The sequence below is a fragment of the Schistocerca nitens genome, chromosome 5, assembly GCF_023898315.1.
Source record: "Schistocerca nitens isolate TAMUIC-IGC-003100 chromosome 5, iqSchNite1.1, whole genome shotgun sequence".
In the NCBI taxonomy this organism is placed as follows: Eukaryota; Metazoa; Arthropoda; class Insecta; order Orthoptera; family Acrididae; genus Schistocerca; species Schistocerca nitens.
In genome coordinates, this window is record NC_064618.1 from 579,009,868 (window position 1) to 579,024,922 (window position 15,055).

Below are 15,055 nucleotides of genomic sequence, written 5' to 3' on the forward strand. Positions count from 1 at the left end.
GGACTTATGACCTAAGATGTTGAGTCCCATAGTGCTCAGAGCCATTTGAACCATTTTGTCTACTTCCTAATGTAATGCCTGTTTTATCTGTTTCCTCATTGGCAATCCTTACTACCACGTTCTGTCTTTCGTTAAGTATAAGGTCCCAGAGTGGGATTAAAATTCAGGGTGAAAGGATATCAATGATAGGATTCGCTGATGACATTGCTGTCCTCAGATTATGGATTGAGAGTAAATGAAAGAAATCCAAAAGTAATGAGAAGTAGCAAAAATGAGATCATCGAGGAACTTAACATCAGAACTGCGGATCACGAAGCAAAGGAATTCTGCTACTTAGGCAGGAAAATAAGCTATGGTGAACGAAGCAAGAACATTCGAAGCAGGCTAGCACTGGAAAAAATGACATGACTGGCCAAGAGAAGTCTGCTAGTATCAAATCCAAAAGTCTACTAGTATCAGAATTTCAAGAAGAAATTTCTGGTAATGTACGTTTGGAGCGCAGTGAAGCAGAGACTGTGGGAAAACCGGAACAGAAAAGAATCGAAACTTTTGAGATATGGTGCTGGAGAAGAATGTTGAAAATTAGGTGGACTGATAAGGTAAGGAATGAAGAGATTCTCCGTAGAATCGGCAAGAAAAGGAAAGGAGAACAATGACAAGAAGGGACACTATGATAGAATATGTGTTAAGACATCGGGGAATTACTTCCAAGGTATTAGACGGAACTGTAAAGGGATAAAAACGGTAGGGAAACACGGTGATTGGAATACATCCAGCAAATATTAGACGACGCAGGTTGCAATTCCTACTCTGAGATGAAAAGGTTAGCACAGGGGAACAATACGTGGCGGGCCGCATCAAACCAGTCAGAAGATTGATGTGTATTCTGTCATTTCAACATACACCAACATCTCTTATAGCTTTAATAGTGATAATACATTGAACGCATGATTATATGGTTTACAAGTGACGTCACCATTATGGCTTATAGCACGCCTCACTACCTAACGTCTCATTACCTGAGAGTTACAGTATGACGAAATTATCGATGATCATGTAATATGTGCCGCACGTGTTTCTTGTGTAGCTGTCAGTGTGGGTGTGTGGCTTTATTTTTGTGTTGGCAACACTGATGTTGGCCATGTTGATCTTTCAGTCGACGTCGGTGTAAGCACCTGGTGTATTGATAAAAATAACACTATCTCAAGTTTATGATTCATTTACTTGTTGATCATACTAACAAAACAAAACTTAAAGCCTTTTCCCATTGAAAGGCGAGATGTGTGGCCCCTGTGGCGTTTGATATAAACGCAGAGTAGGTGTATACCGCTGCTCATCAGTCCCCTGATTCAGTGACTATGAATCTATGCTAGCATCTGCGATGTGCGTTGAAAAGAGGTGCTCGTTAGGAATGGCGAAGTCTGAACCCAAATATGAAAAGCCTTCACCACACAAGCTACTGCTTAGGAGTTTTCCCGCTGAGCGGATGCAACGCTCTCGTAGTGAGTCATGTCACTGCCGACTGGGAAACTCAGCCTACTTGCCTGAGCCTCCGCTTTCCAGCCTGCTGCGGAACTCACCCGCAGAGCCGTTGTCATCGTCGTCGCCGTCGGCGGCCTGCGTCTGTTCCAGCAGGTCCGAGATGGCGGCCTCCAGCTCGCTGAGCGACGGCGTCATGGAAGAGCGCCTACTGGAACTTGCTGTTGCTGGAGAGCCCTGTGACAGGCTGGCCGGCACGCCCAGCTGCCGCAGCACCGCCTCTGCCTCCACCTCCGGGCTCCGCAGCGCCTGCAAACCGACAATGGACGTGTCACCGCAACAGCTGACTTCACTCCACTGGCAACACCACTGCCCATCTTGAAAGTTTAGTGTCGCTTATTAAAAGGCATTTCGAAGTTACCCCACCTCGGCTATTTTTCACAAGTATTAAATTTATTAAATCTTACACCACCGGCTAAAGTCGGACCTACAGACCATTTTTAAGCACAGTAGGTGTCGATGAGTTTTACAGTTATTGTGTACAACAACTGTAGTGTACAACGCATTGAAACTTACTGCACTTTTAAACGACCAGTCGTTCAAGCTGTAACAAAGCGAATACTTGTCAAAAATATCCGAAGTGGAATAACTTCAAAGTGTCTTATATATGGATTGGAACAGGAATTAAAGTACAAGGAGATGAAATAAAACCTTTGAGATTTTCCGAAGACAATGTAATTACGACACAGACAGCAAAGGACTTTGAACAGCGGTTGAATGGAATGGGCAGCGCCTTGAAAGGATGGTAGGAGATGAACATCAACAGAAGCGAAACAAGCAGAATGGAATGTATCAAAAATTTAATTTTAGTGGGAGCCCACAGCCTCAAAGTATTCTCAGAATGAAAACATGGTCCAGGTAGGTTGTACCTTTTTTATCATCTATGTGATTGGTCAACTTCAACCTCTGGTCATGTTCAAGTGCGTATCTTAAGCTTACAGCATCATTTTCCAGTTGACATGTACCAGCGATATATGATAATGTAATATGAAGTGGTAGCTGAAGGTATGTGCTTCAAAATGACAAAAAGTTGAAATTGTCCAATCGCATAGATAATCAAAAGAATGCAGCCTACCTAGTCCATGTTTACATTCTCAAAGTAATGAAATATAGTCGAATTAAATGAGATGATGGTGAGGGAATTAGATAAGGAAACGAGACACACAAATTATTAGATGAGTTAAGCTATGTGGGCATTAAAATAACCGATGATGGCCGAAGTAGAGAGGATATAAAATTTGGACTGGCAATGGCAAGAAGAGCGTTTCAGAAGAAAAGAGAACTGTCGACATCGAACATAGATTTAAGTGTCTGGTAGAATTTTCTGAGAGGAAGTATGGAACCGCAACTTGGAAGATAAAGAGTTTAGACATGAAGAGAATACAGTCTTTGAAATGTGGTGCTACAGAAGAATGCTTAAGGTTAGATGGACAGATCACGTAACTGATGAGGAGGTATTGAATAGAATTCGGGAGAAAATTAATTTGTGGCACAACCTGACTAGAAGAAGCGATCGGTTGGCAGGACACATTCTGACTCTTCAAGGGATTACAAATTTTGTACTGGTGGTGTCAGGGGTAAAAATAATAGAGGGAGACCAAGAGATGAATACAGTAAACACATTCAAAAGGATGTAAAATTGCATTAGTTATTCAGACACGGAAAGGCTTGCACAGGATTGAGCAGCATGTAGAGCAGCATCAGACCAATCTTGGGGCTGAAGACCACAAAGTCAGCATGGCTGGGGTACTCCAATGAAGAAAATGACTATCGTTTCTTTAATTTAATAATGCACTCTGCCAGGCAAATAAAGTTAGGCACCCAGAAGACATGGCTTTCAATGTAACTTCTTACATGTACACACCTTCGGCTGGGATTACAGTTGTCACACTATGCTAGGGGTAGAACGGCCACCAGAGTGCATTAGTGTTGTTCCTGTTTAGTGTTGTTACCACGTCCAGCAGGGTAAATGAGTGGCGTGAACAACGTCAGATATGTTTAGTGAATACTGTGAAGGAAACGGAGATCCCACGTACTCGTTTGAGACCGCGCTGTCAGCACCCGCCAGAGACTGAAGGAGCCTCATTGTGGGTCTCTATTTGGCTGGCCGGTGAAATCGTGCAGTATCTAGCTTTGTGACAGTGACCAGACGTTGGACAGCATGGGAACGTGAGCCAAGCATCCTCGTCGTCAAGGTTCTGGCATTACCATCTTAATGGAGGATCACTGTATTGTGCATCAAGAAAGTTCCAACCCCGTTAGTATCTGCATCTGCCATCCGAGAACGTATAATGCTCTCCCTGAAACGCTTGTATCATTCTGAACCATTGTTCAAATGTTCAAATGTGTTTGAAATCTTATGGGACTTAACTTCTATGGTCATCAGTCCCTAAGCTTACACACTACTTAACCTAAATTATCCTAAGGACAAACACACACACCCATGCCCGAGGGAGGACTCGAACCTCCGCCGGGACCAGCCGCACAGTCCATAACTGCAGCGCCTCAGACCGCTTTGCTAATCCCGCGCGGCTCTGTACCATTGGACGGAGACTAGAAACAACCTGACAAGCTAAATACTGCCAGACGCGTTAGCTTGTGAATGACGTCGCTTTGTGATCAGCGGTGAATCGCGGTTCTGCACTACCTCGGATGGTCATTGTCAGCTAGTATGGGTGGCCTGGGAATGGGTCCTATTCTTCCGAAATTTTGGACAGGTGCAGCGATGTTAATCTTCGCGCCACGGTGTTGGAAGCCAGATTATTTCAGGTCACGGCTGGTATTGACTTAGGGAACTTTGACGGCCCAACGCTATGTCGCGAACATCCTGCATTCTAGTGTATCACAGTATTATCGTGGTACCGTCCGCCTCCGGTAGTTGAGTGGTCAGCGCGACAGAATGGCAATCCTAAGGGGCCGGGTTCGATTCCCGGCTGTGTCGGAGATTTTCTCCGCTCAGGGACTGGGTGTTGTGTTGTCCTAATCATCATCATTTCATCCCCATCGACGCGCAAGTCGCCGAAGTGGCGTCAAACCGAAAGACGTGCACCAGGCTAACGGCCTACCCGACGGGAGGCCATAGTCGCATGACATTTACATTTACGACATCGTGAACCCATCTTTCTACAAGATAATGCTCGTCCACACATCGCACGGGGCTCTATGTACTGTCTGCGTGATGCTGAGCAAGATACCCAGATCTGCCCCCGATGGAACATGTGTAATACCACCTTGGGCATCAACTCCATTCCAGTGCCAGTACCCAAGATACCAAGGACAATTTACAACAGCTGTACGCCAGCTCACCGCATGAGAGGATACAACTTCTTGTTTTTCAGACCATCTCCAAACGAATCAGCGCATTCTTCAGGTCAGATGGGGTGCAACGTCGTACTGGTAAGTGGGCTCATACTGCCAAGTTCTTTGTAAATTTGCCTCGATACCGTCATTACTGAAATGACATCACATACCTCTCAACTCGTGAAAATTCATTTCGTTTCCGTCTGCTTTTCTGAGTGCTTCATGCTTTTATCAGACAGTGTGCTTTACAGTGTTTGGAGCATCTGACTTTAAAATATTACAGTTGGTAACTTTCACAACAAGAAACGCAACATATCACATCGCCTACTAATTATCAAATTGAATTTCAATTAATCATAACCGAGCGTTGTTCAAATGGCTCTGAGCACTATGGGACTCAACTTCTAAGGTCATCAGTTCCCTAGAACTTAGAACTACTTAAACCTAACTAACCTAAGGACATCACACACATCCATGCCCGAGGCAGGATTCGAACCTGCAACCGTAGCGGTCGCGCGGTTCCAGACTGTAGCGCCTAGAACCGCTCGGCCACTCCGGCAGGCAACCGATCGTTGTGGCGCAGTGGACTCCCATATGGGAGGATGAGTTTAAAACCCGCGTCCGGCTATCCTGATCTAGGTTTTCCGTGATTTCCCTAAATCACTTAAGCCAAATGCTGCGATGGTTCCGTTGCAAGGGCACGACCGTCTTCCTTCCCTAATCCGATGGGATAGATAACCTCGCTGTTTGGTCCCCTCCCCCGAATCAACCAACCAACCAATTAATCATGCGCAAAATGGTTTTTAGGCCCTGGAGTGAATGGATAAGACGCGGCTGTTAACTTTAAGTAATTGGATTCGTCCTTATAGAACTCATCCATCCATTGCACTTGTGAGTGCAATCTGTACAAATTGTAAATCTGAAAACATGCTCTGAAAAGTATGCTATTAGATGAAACTTCTGTGAATACACAATAAAATTTCATAAGAGGCTGTCAGATTATTATTCAGACAGTTGTGCTACACGTGGTCGCTGAATATTCCGCACGTCTGACTTACTTTACGAGAGTGGAAATAACATGTTACCAAAGTATCAGAGACCCAGTTGCGAGTGCAAATCTTTTATGGAAGAAATCACAGTTAAAATGGATCAGGAGCTTAGTATCTCCTGTTACAGGCTATTATAAAAATTGGATACATGGTGATAGTAAACGAAGTAAATCTCGGAATACAGCATTTAAATTTCAACAAGAGCTATTTAACGTTCTATACATATATAAATTAATGCCCTCCGCTACGTTTCTCTGTATGTAAAGACTAATCTCAGAAACTGCTATAGAGATTTTGATATGGTTTTCGCAACAGCCTGTTTCACAAGGAAGGTTTGTGTGTATAATCTGTTATTGCTACGCCAGACAAGCTGTCCGTCAATAGACAGTGATATTGTTTGGTATTACTTTAGCAGTGCAGTGAAATCAGGCGAAACAGCGGCCCCGTTTCAGACTTACCACGTAATATACCTATATCGATATCTATATCTATATTCCGCAAGCCACCTTAACGAGTGTGGGAGACGGTACTTCTAGTAACGCTATCATTTACAGCCTTTCCTCTTCCGACCTCAAATGATATTAGGCAAGGACGCCCGACAGTAAACCTCCGTATGGGTTAAAATGTCTCTGATTTCCTCGTCGTCTTTATGTAGCAAAATCTATGAAAGAGGAAGTAATGTACGTGACTCTCTAATTGTCACAGTTGCGATTTAATACAGGCAATTACCAGTTTCAGTATTAAGTTTTGTTTCAGGCTTCATAAATCTGCAGCTGAAACCCACGGCATATTAAGGAAGGCTTTTGGTGAGCAATCTTTGAGTCAGACAAGAACATTTGAGTGGTTTAAGCGATTTAAATATGGCCGGAATGCGTGGAAGATAACGAAAATCCGAGCCAAACATCGTCAAGCACAATTCTGAAATTGTAGGCAGAGGATGCATAACGCTTGTGGGAACAGTAGAATTTCGAAGGGACGTGTCAACGCGTTACAGCTGATAAACTGAACATAAGGAATTGTAGCTATGTTCACTCCTCGGCGTTTGAACACCGTCCAGCGAAACCATAGCGTGTAGACGTGCATGGAACTGCAGACAACAGTCCGAAATGATCCAGATTTCCTATCAAAGATCATAACTGTCAATGGATTATGAGTGTCCAGCTATGACCGTGAAAGAAAGCAGCCATCTTCTCAGTGGAAGACACCATCCCCTCCGCCGGCCGAAAAAGCACCCCAAGTTTGCAGTTAAATTCAGTAAATCTGAATTTTATTGATTCCTTTTATTAGATTTTGAAACTGTCCATGTCTTCCATGTCACAGAGAAGATCTGCTACTACGTTCTAAGGAGAATGAGGGATAATTTTAGAAGAAAACGGCCTGAGGGATGGGGAAAAAAGACTGTTAGCTGCATCTTGACAATGTACCTGCACAAACCTCGCGCATTGCAAGGGAGTTTCTGGCAAAAATAAACATAACTGTCCCCATCGAGCCACTTCTTTTGATCTAGCACTTCGCGATTGCTCTTCTCAAAAATACAGGCCTTTCTGACTAAGGCGTATCACTAAATAACGCACTAAACTAATCTACCATTCACTTACCGTGGCTGAGGCGATGACCTTGTCGTAGCCGTTCAGTATCTTTGAGACGACCTCAGTGCGAGTGTTGACCTCGCCATTCTTGATAGGCTCCTCTTCGTGGTCGGTCAGCTCTGGCGACGGGGGCGGGGTGATGCTCTTGATCGATATCTTCTTCTTGCGCTCCTGAGTGATGGGCTTGGTGGGCAGTATCTCCAGGTCGGTCCTGGACTTGTTCTCCTTGCTGCCGTACACGTTGAAGTCGTAGACGATGGACTGCAGCTCCTTCCTGACCTCCCGCAGGCCGGACTCGGTGTCGGACTCCTCGGGGCGCCGGTCGTTGTCCGCGAAGAAGGCGGACGGCGAGTCGGAGGCCTCCCTCGGCTCGCGCTGGCTGTGGAACCACGGCTGCTCCTCGGAGGGCAGCGAGCCCCGGGGCAGCGCCACGCCCAGCCGGCGCCGCTTGCCGCTCAGCCGGTGCGTCGGCGACAGCGGCGGGCCCTCGCCCGGCCTCACCGGGTTGTCGACGCCGCCCAGGTCCCACGAGTCGTCGCTCTCCTCGTCCGACGACGACGCCGGCGAGTGCGACGGCGAGTGCGAGCGGCTCTGCGCCGCCAGCCGCTCCACCAGCTCCTCCGTGTTCACCGAGCCGAAGCTGCGGCAGCGGCGCAGGTACGTTTCCAGACGCTCCACCTGAGGGGCGCAGAGTCCTTAAGAACACTGTCACCTCTAACAAGGAGACGGCACGACCGTGGCGTCGGAGATTTGTCCGAAATTTTGTGTGGTGAAAGAAGACCCCTAACACATCACATGGTTAAAATATTAGGACGCACTACCCGGAAAAACCCGGGAAAAATGGATCCAAAGCTTTTTAGGTGCCTTGTGAGTATAAAATGTTAGTATACTTACGAGCCGCCGTCTGGCCTAGGTGTTAATGGCTCGGATTCTTACGCCACAGGCCTCGTGTTCGATTCCTCCTCTGGCATTCTTTTTTTTTCTTCTGTTTCATTTTCTTTGGTTATTCCACCAATTATTCAGAAAGTTTCCCAAACCTACAATATCTTTAACAAATTAGTTTCATTATTGAATAAAAATTATTTTCTTTTTGTCCAACAACACAATTCATGGCGGTGAGTTTTCCATTTTTCATTGTAAAGTATACTAGGAGAAACATTGCCTTTTTAATCAGAATAACAAAGTCGACTGGAAAACATTCAATTTTTATACATATAATAATTATAAACAAGAACCGCAGTGGTAACTGCCGTAAAAACAAACAAAGCAATAATTTTTGCGACATCTTGCGCAACATTTAAAAGCGGATTTTTTACAATCACAGGGCGTTTGCAATAAATCTGTACAAAAACGTGGCCCATTAACATTTACGAAAATGTTTCGAGTTTCTGACAATTTTGAGGCAAACCAGCATATTGAATCATGTCTCGGAATATTGGTGACGATAATTGAAGGTGAATTATAGAATCGATTTTTGTACAAGCTTCCTGTAACAATGCGCTACAATTTTGCAAGCAACAGAAGGAAAAAAATAAGTGCCGAAGGAGGAATCGAACACGAGACCTCTGGCGTAAGGGTCCGAGCACTAACCATGTAGGCCAGACGGCAGCTCAGCAGTGGACTAACATTTTACATTCATAAGGCACCTAGGAAACTTTGGATCGATTTTTCTCGGGATTTACCGAGTAGTGCGTCCTAATACTTTAACCACATGAGGTGTTAGGGGTCCTCTTTCACCACACAAAATTACGGACAAATCCCCGACCCCACGGTCGCGCCGTCTCCTTGTAAGTAAATAGCGGCCGTATTACACAAATGACGTACCACGAAGGTGTTATGCATATTGGCCAAATATTGATATTAAAACTTGTAAACTTTGGCAGCCTTTGGGTGCGTGCGTGACGCTGCAGCGCAGTTTCACTGCGCAGCTGGCAAGGATGGTAGACAGGGGACACGTCGTTACCAACAAATTAAAAGCTATGCGAATTTTATTCCGTGCACTCAGCTGGGCAGTAACTATGCCCCGCCGAGAGGTACGCGAACAATATGCGTTGATGTCAGCATTTGAGAGAGGACGTGTAGTTGGGCTCAAAGAAGCCGACTGTAGCAATCGGCGATTCGCTCGACGTTTGAATAGGAGCGAAGCCACTTTTAGATCATGTGGTGAACTATGACAGAAGACAGTGTCAAGAAGGAAGCTGTTGACCTACGGAGACGACAGAACACAAGCGGCTCGTAGTGAAATTGCATGCTAATGGAATATCGTCTCAGTTATGTGACTGGATTTGTTATTTCCTGTCAGAGAGGTCACAGTTCGTAGTAACTGATGGAAAGCCATCGAGTAAAACTGAAGTGATTTCTGGCGTTCCCAAAGGTAGTGTTATAGGCCCCTTGTTGTTCCTTATCTATATAAATGATTTTGCAGAGAATCTAAGCAGCCGTCTTCGGTTGTTTGCAGATGACGCTGTCGTTTATCGACTAATAAAGTCATCAGAAGATCAAAACAAACTACAAAATGATTTAGAAAAGATATCTGAATGGTGCGGTAAGTGGCAGTTGACCCTAAATAACGAAAAGTGTGAGCTCATCCACATGGAACTCGTTAAACTTCGATTACACGATAAATCCGTCTAATCTAAAAACCATAAATTTAACGAAGTAGCTAGGTATTATAATTTAAATTGGAAGGAACACATAGATAACGTAATGGCGAAGGCTAACAAAAGACTGCGTTTTATTGGCAGGACACTTAGAAAACAGACCTACTACGGAGACTGCCTACACTACGCTTGTCCGTCCTCTTTTAGAATACTGCTGCGCGGTGTGGAATCCTTACCAGATAGGACTGACGGAGTGCACCGAAAAAGAACAAAGAAAGGCAGCATGTTTTGTATTATCGCGAAATATGGGAGAGAGTGTCAGAGAAATGATACAGGATTTGGGCTGGAAATCATTGCAAGAAAGGCGTTTTTCGTTGTGACGGAGTCTTCTCACGAAATTCCAGTCACCAACTTTCTCCTCTGTATGAGAAAATATTTTGTTGACACCGACCTACACAGGGAGGCACGATCACCACAATAAAATAAAGGAAATCAGAGCTCGTACGGAAAGATATAGGTGTTCATTCTTTCCGCGCACTATACTAGATTGGAATAATAGAGAATTGTGAAGGAGGTTCAATGAACCCTCTGCCAGGCATTTGAATGTGACTTGGAGACTATCCATTTAGTTGAAGATTTAGATGCACGAGAGGACCGAGAAAACGTCAGAGAGGCACTCACAGCCTAGGATTCATCATTATGATCGATATGACGTGCGACTGATGCATCGCAGACAGGGGGCCGAGCTCACGGCGCCTCTTGCGCCAACTACCATCAACCTCTCTACACTTACAAGTCGGTATGCTGTGGTGTCTGGCAGATGCCTGACACATTTGGCACGGAATTTCATTGACTGGAGTAGAACTGTCTTCAGTGATGAATCTCGCTTCGAGTTGAACCCTGATGACCAGTGAAGAGTTGTCTGGAGACGCTCCGGACGGCGGTGAGATACCAACCTGACTGCCGCCGGCCATGCGGCTTGCCAACCAAGAGTGATGGCCTGGGATGCCGTTTCATTTCATAGTAGGACCTCTTTGGTCGTTATCCGCGGCATCGTTACAGCACAGTAGTCTGTCTGGGATATTCTAAGCCCCGTTTTGTTGCCTCTCATGGCTTACATTTCAGCAAGATAATGCCCGCCCGCTCAAGGCAAGAGTTTCTGCTGCTTGTCTTTGTGCTTGCCAAACCCACCTTGGCCATCAAGGTCACCGAATTTCTCAGCAACTGAGAACTTTTGAAGCACGATGAGCAGGGCTCCCCTAGGACTTCGGGATATTGATTTTCTAACATGCCACTTCAATATAATTTGGCACGATATCTCTCAGAAGAACATACAATAACTCTATCAATCAATGCCAAACCGAATAGCTGCTTGCATAAGGGCTAGCGGTGAACCAACGCGTTACTGACTTGCTCAACTTGTAAAGCGTTTTATCTTCATTAAATTACCCATTCATTTCCGAAATTGTAATCACTTTTTGCCTGCACGTGTACATCACATCTATAGATTTCCATCTCATTCCTTCGTGGTGTGTCGTTTTCTTTTCCTTTGTTTTAAGAGTTTACTAAGGAAAATGATGGTTTGCAGTTTTTTGCCGTCTGGGTAGCTAAGATAAGAACAGATTATTTACAATGATGTTTGGCCTACTGCCACCACCAGATAAAAACGCAAAACTCGCAAAACAAAGTTCAGCATCAGTTGCAGCAAAACATCTGCCTAAGAGGGGGGTCAAATACAAACTCCATTTGAAGAGCATAGGTAAACACACTCTAAGTTACATGTTGGCTTGCATTTGGTACACTAGGGAGGAGGTTTTTGAGACCTCTTTGTCCTAACGGCGTTGCTGCATTGTTGCACTTTGATCCAGTTCCACAGACGTGAAGTCGTAGAAGACTCTCTCTCAAACGCCACAGAAAACGATAAGTGGTACCATCGGAAAAGGATCGGAGTCATAATTCGGAAGCTTAAAAGTTAAGACGTCAGACAATTCACTATACCGTCAGTTGTAGCCCACTGAAAACCGCTACTCGATAATTTACTTCTATTGGATACAGCTGGGGTTCCATGTCTTTATATAAGACACAACTGAGGATGTTAAGCATTGCTCTTACTCTGAGGCGAAAAGACTGAAATGACGGAGGAAATGTAGCGAATTACGCCAATACCGCTTGGAGACTGATGTAAAGGAGTAAAAGATAGGGTTCCACAAACCGCATGGGTAGCTACTACGTAGTTTACTGACATCGAGAATCTAGACTAAATGCCGATCTATCATTCGCTCGAACGTCTTTCGCATGCAGCTGATAAGGGCAACACTACGATAACCACTCCGTACTTAGGCACAGATTTTACTCCTACTGTCACTGAACTGCGTTTTACGAGATCCACGTTTTGGTCCGCGATGGTAGCAGCCGAAACGTCGTTATAAACAAAATAATGTACTAAACATGCTAGCAGGTTTTATTTGCAAGAAAATCAGGCAGCAACCAATAATAGTCTAATAGTTACGGGTGCAGTTTCATAGTTTGCAGCGAAAGAATCACAAAGTCAGATTGAAAAAAAAATGAGTTTCTCTTGCAGCTGGCGGTACTTTAACAGTAAAAGCCATTGCAAATACCGGAATTTAAAATCGCGCAAAATGTCACAATATTTCCGAGATGATGTCTATAACAAAGAGAAAGAACTCGATAGTATCCGGTTACAAGATTGGTTATAAATTTATTCAGCAAGTCACGCCATATAATTAAGCCATATAAAATTGGGTCATACGTCAAATTATTAGCGAAGGAGAATATAAGAATAGCATTAAATTCCTTACATGGAATCTGAGTAAATGATTCCATCTGTAAAGGAAAGAGCATAAAAGAAGCTGTTGTGACCAATGATACAGTGTAGTACCAATCCTGAAGGTATCAGGGATAGAATACAGGAAGAAAAAGATTGTCTAAAAGCTTTATAGAAACCACACTGTAATTGTAAGAGTTGGACACGAAAAAAGAATGGAGGGAGGCAGGGTTTTATCCTGTCCCCGATATTATTCAAACTGTACAAACAGCATGCTGTAAAGGAACCCAAGGGAAAATTTGAAAAGGGAACTAACGATAATATAGAAAAACAAAAATTTTGCAGTTCGCCGATGACATTGTAATAGTCAGAGACGGCAACGGACTTTAAATATTACTTGAGTGAAATGGATAGTGCCTTGAAAAGAGATTGCCAAATAAACATGAACAGAAGTGAAATAAGCGTAATGGAATGTAGATGAACTAAATTAGGTTATGCTGAGGAAACTAGATTAGGTTCTGAGATATTAGAAGTATTAGATGAGTTTTGGTGTTTAGGCAGCAATTTCACTGACGATGGCCAAAGTAAAGGGGATGTAAAATGCGGACTGGTAACAGCAAAAGGAATGTTCCTGAAAAAGAAAAAAAATATTATCTTCGGATACAAATTTAAATAAGTCCTTCCTTAAGGTATTTGCTTCGAACGTAACCTTATGCGAATGTGAAGCTTCACCGATAAGCAATTCAGGCAAGACAAGCTTAAAAACTATTGTATAGTGACGCTACAGAAGAATGTCGAAGATTATTAACAACTAAATCGAACTGCGAAAAAAGTAGATATCACAACTTAAATATTACTAAAGGAAGAGATAGGCGAGAGACACATTCCGAGGCACTGAGGAATCGTCAGTCTGGCAGAGCAGAAGACAGTAAGCAGGTACACATACAATACCTGACAAAAAAACTGATGACAAGGTCAGATGTCAACGTAACTTCATACACGTACAGACCATTGGCTGGTATATAAATGATTAAGAGTCATAATTATCAGTGTTACGTAGAATGGCCCTAAGAGTGCATTAGTGTTCTTCGTCTTCAGTGTTGTTACCAGGCCTAGTAGCGTACATAAGGGTCTTGAATTTCGTCAGATGTTGAGTGATCATAGTGAATGCCATAGACATATACCATACTCGTGAGACAGCGCTATCAACACCTGACAGAGTTTGGAAATGGCCTTGTTGTGAGTCTCCACTTGGCCAGTTGGTAGAACCAGCAACATCGAGATTTTTGGTGCATTCGGATGCCACATTGGCCCAGTGTTGAATTACATGAGAAGTTGAAGGCAGGCATGCTAGTAGGGCTAATCAAAATTCCGGTCGAACACGTCTGACCACCACAACGGAGGATAGCCGTATTCCAACACCTTCACATCAGCGCCTGCCATCCGAGAACAAGTAATGGAACTATTACAACCATTCTGTGTCATCCAACACCACAGGTTAGAGGCCACGAGCTACAAGACTAGGAAATAACCGTCCCATTCATAGCCTGATGTTAATACAACAACACAAAAGCCTGCGTTTGGAATGGTGAGGTGACCGTGAAACACCAAACTGCGTTCAGCGATAAATTACGGTTGCGCATTATCTCAGATGTCTATCGTCGGTGAGTATGGTGGTGACCTCGGGAAAGGCCCCATTCTTCCAACGATTTTGAGAGGCACAGTGGTGTTACACCTGAGGTCAAGAGGTAGGGTGTCATTGGGTACGACTTCAGGTCATGGCTGGTAGTGACGACACTACGGTACGTAACGGACATCCTACGTCCTCACGTGTTGCCTCTGATGCGACAGTATCGTGGTGCCGTTTTCCAACAGGAAAATGCCCATCCACACTTGGCACGTGTCTCTATAAACTTTCTGCGTAATGCTTACTCCAGTCCCAGCAGGATCCGCAGATCTGTCCCCAATAGAACATATGTGGGACAATTTCGGGAGTGCCAGTACCAGTGTCCAGGATATAAGGGACCAGTTACAACAGTCGTAGGCAATCTTGTCTCAGGAGAGGATGAAAGGCTCTATGAAATCCTTCTCAACCGTATGGGTGCCAGCATCCAAGCCTAGGGGGTGCTACATCATTCTGATGAGTGAGCCCATACTGCCAAGTTCTTTGTAAATATGACTCGATCTTGTAAT

At 44.3% G+C, this 15,055-nt stretch overlaps 1 protein-coding gene across 1 annotated transcript in view; it reads right to left on the reverse strand.

Moving 5' to 3' along the window:
- Window positions 1-15,055, reverse strand: part of LOC126259424 (uncharacterized) — a 263,301-nt gene that overhangs the window by 13,531 nt on the left and 234,715 nt on the right. The window contains exons 5-6 of the mRNA XM_049956216.1: window positions 7,487-8,155; window positions 1,581-1,788 (exon numbers count right to left, since the gene is read on the reverse strand). Of these exons, the coding sequence (XP_049812173.1) occupies window positions 1,581-1,788; window positions 7,487-8,155 (877 nt within the window). The remainder of the gene's footprint in view (window positions 1-1,580; window positions 1,789-7,486; window positions 8,156-15,055) is intronic.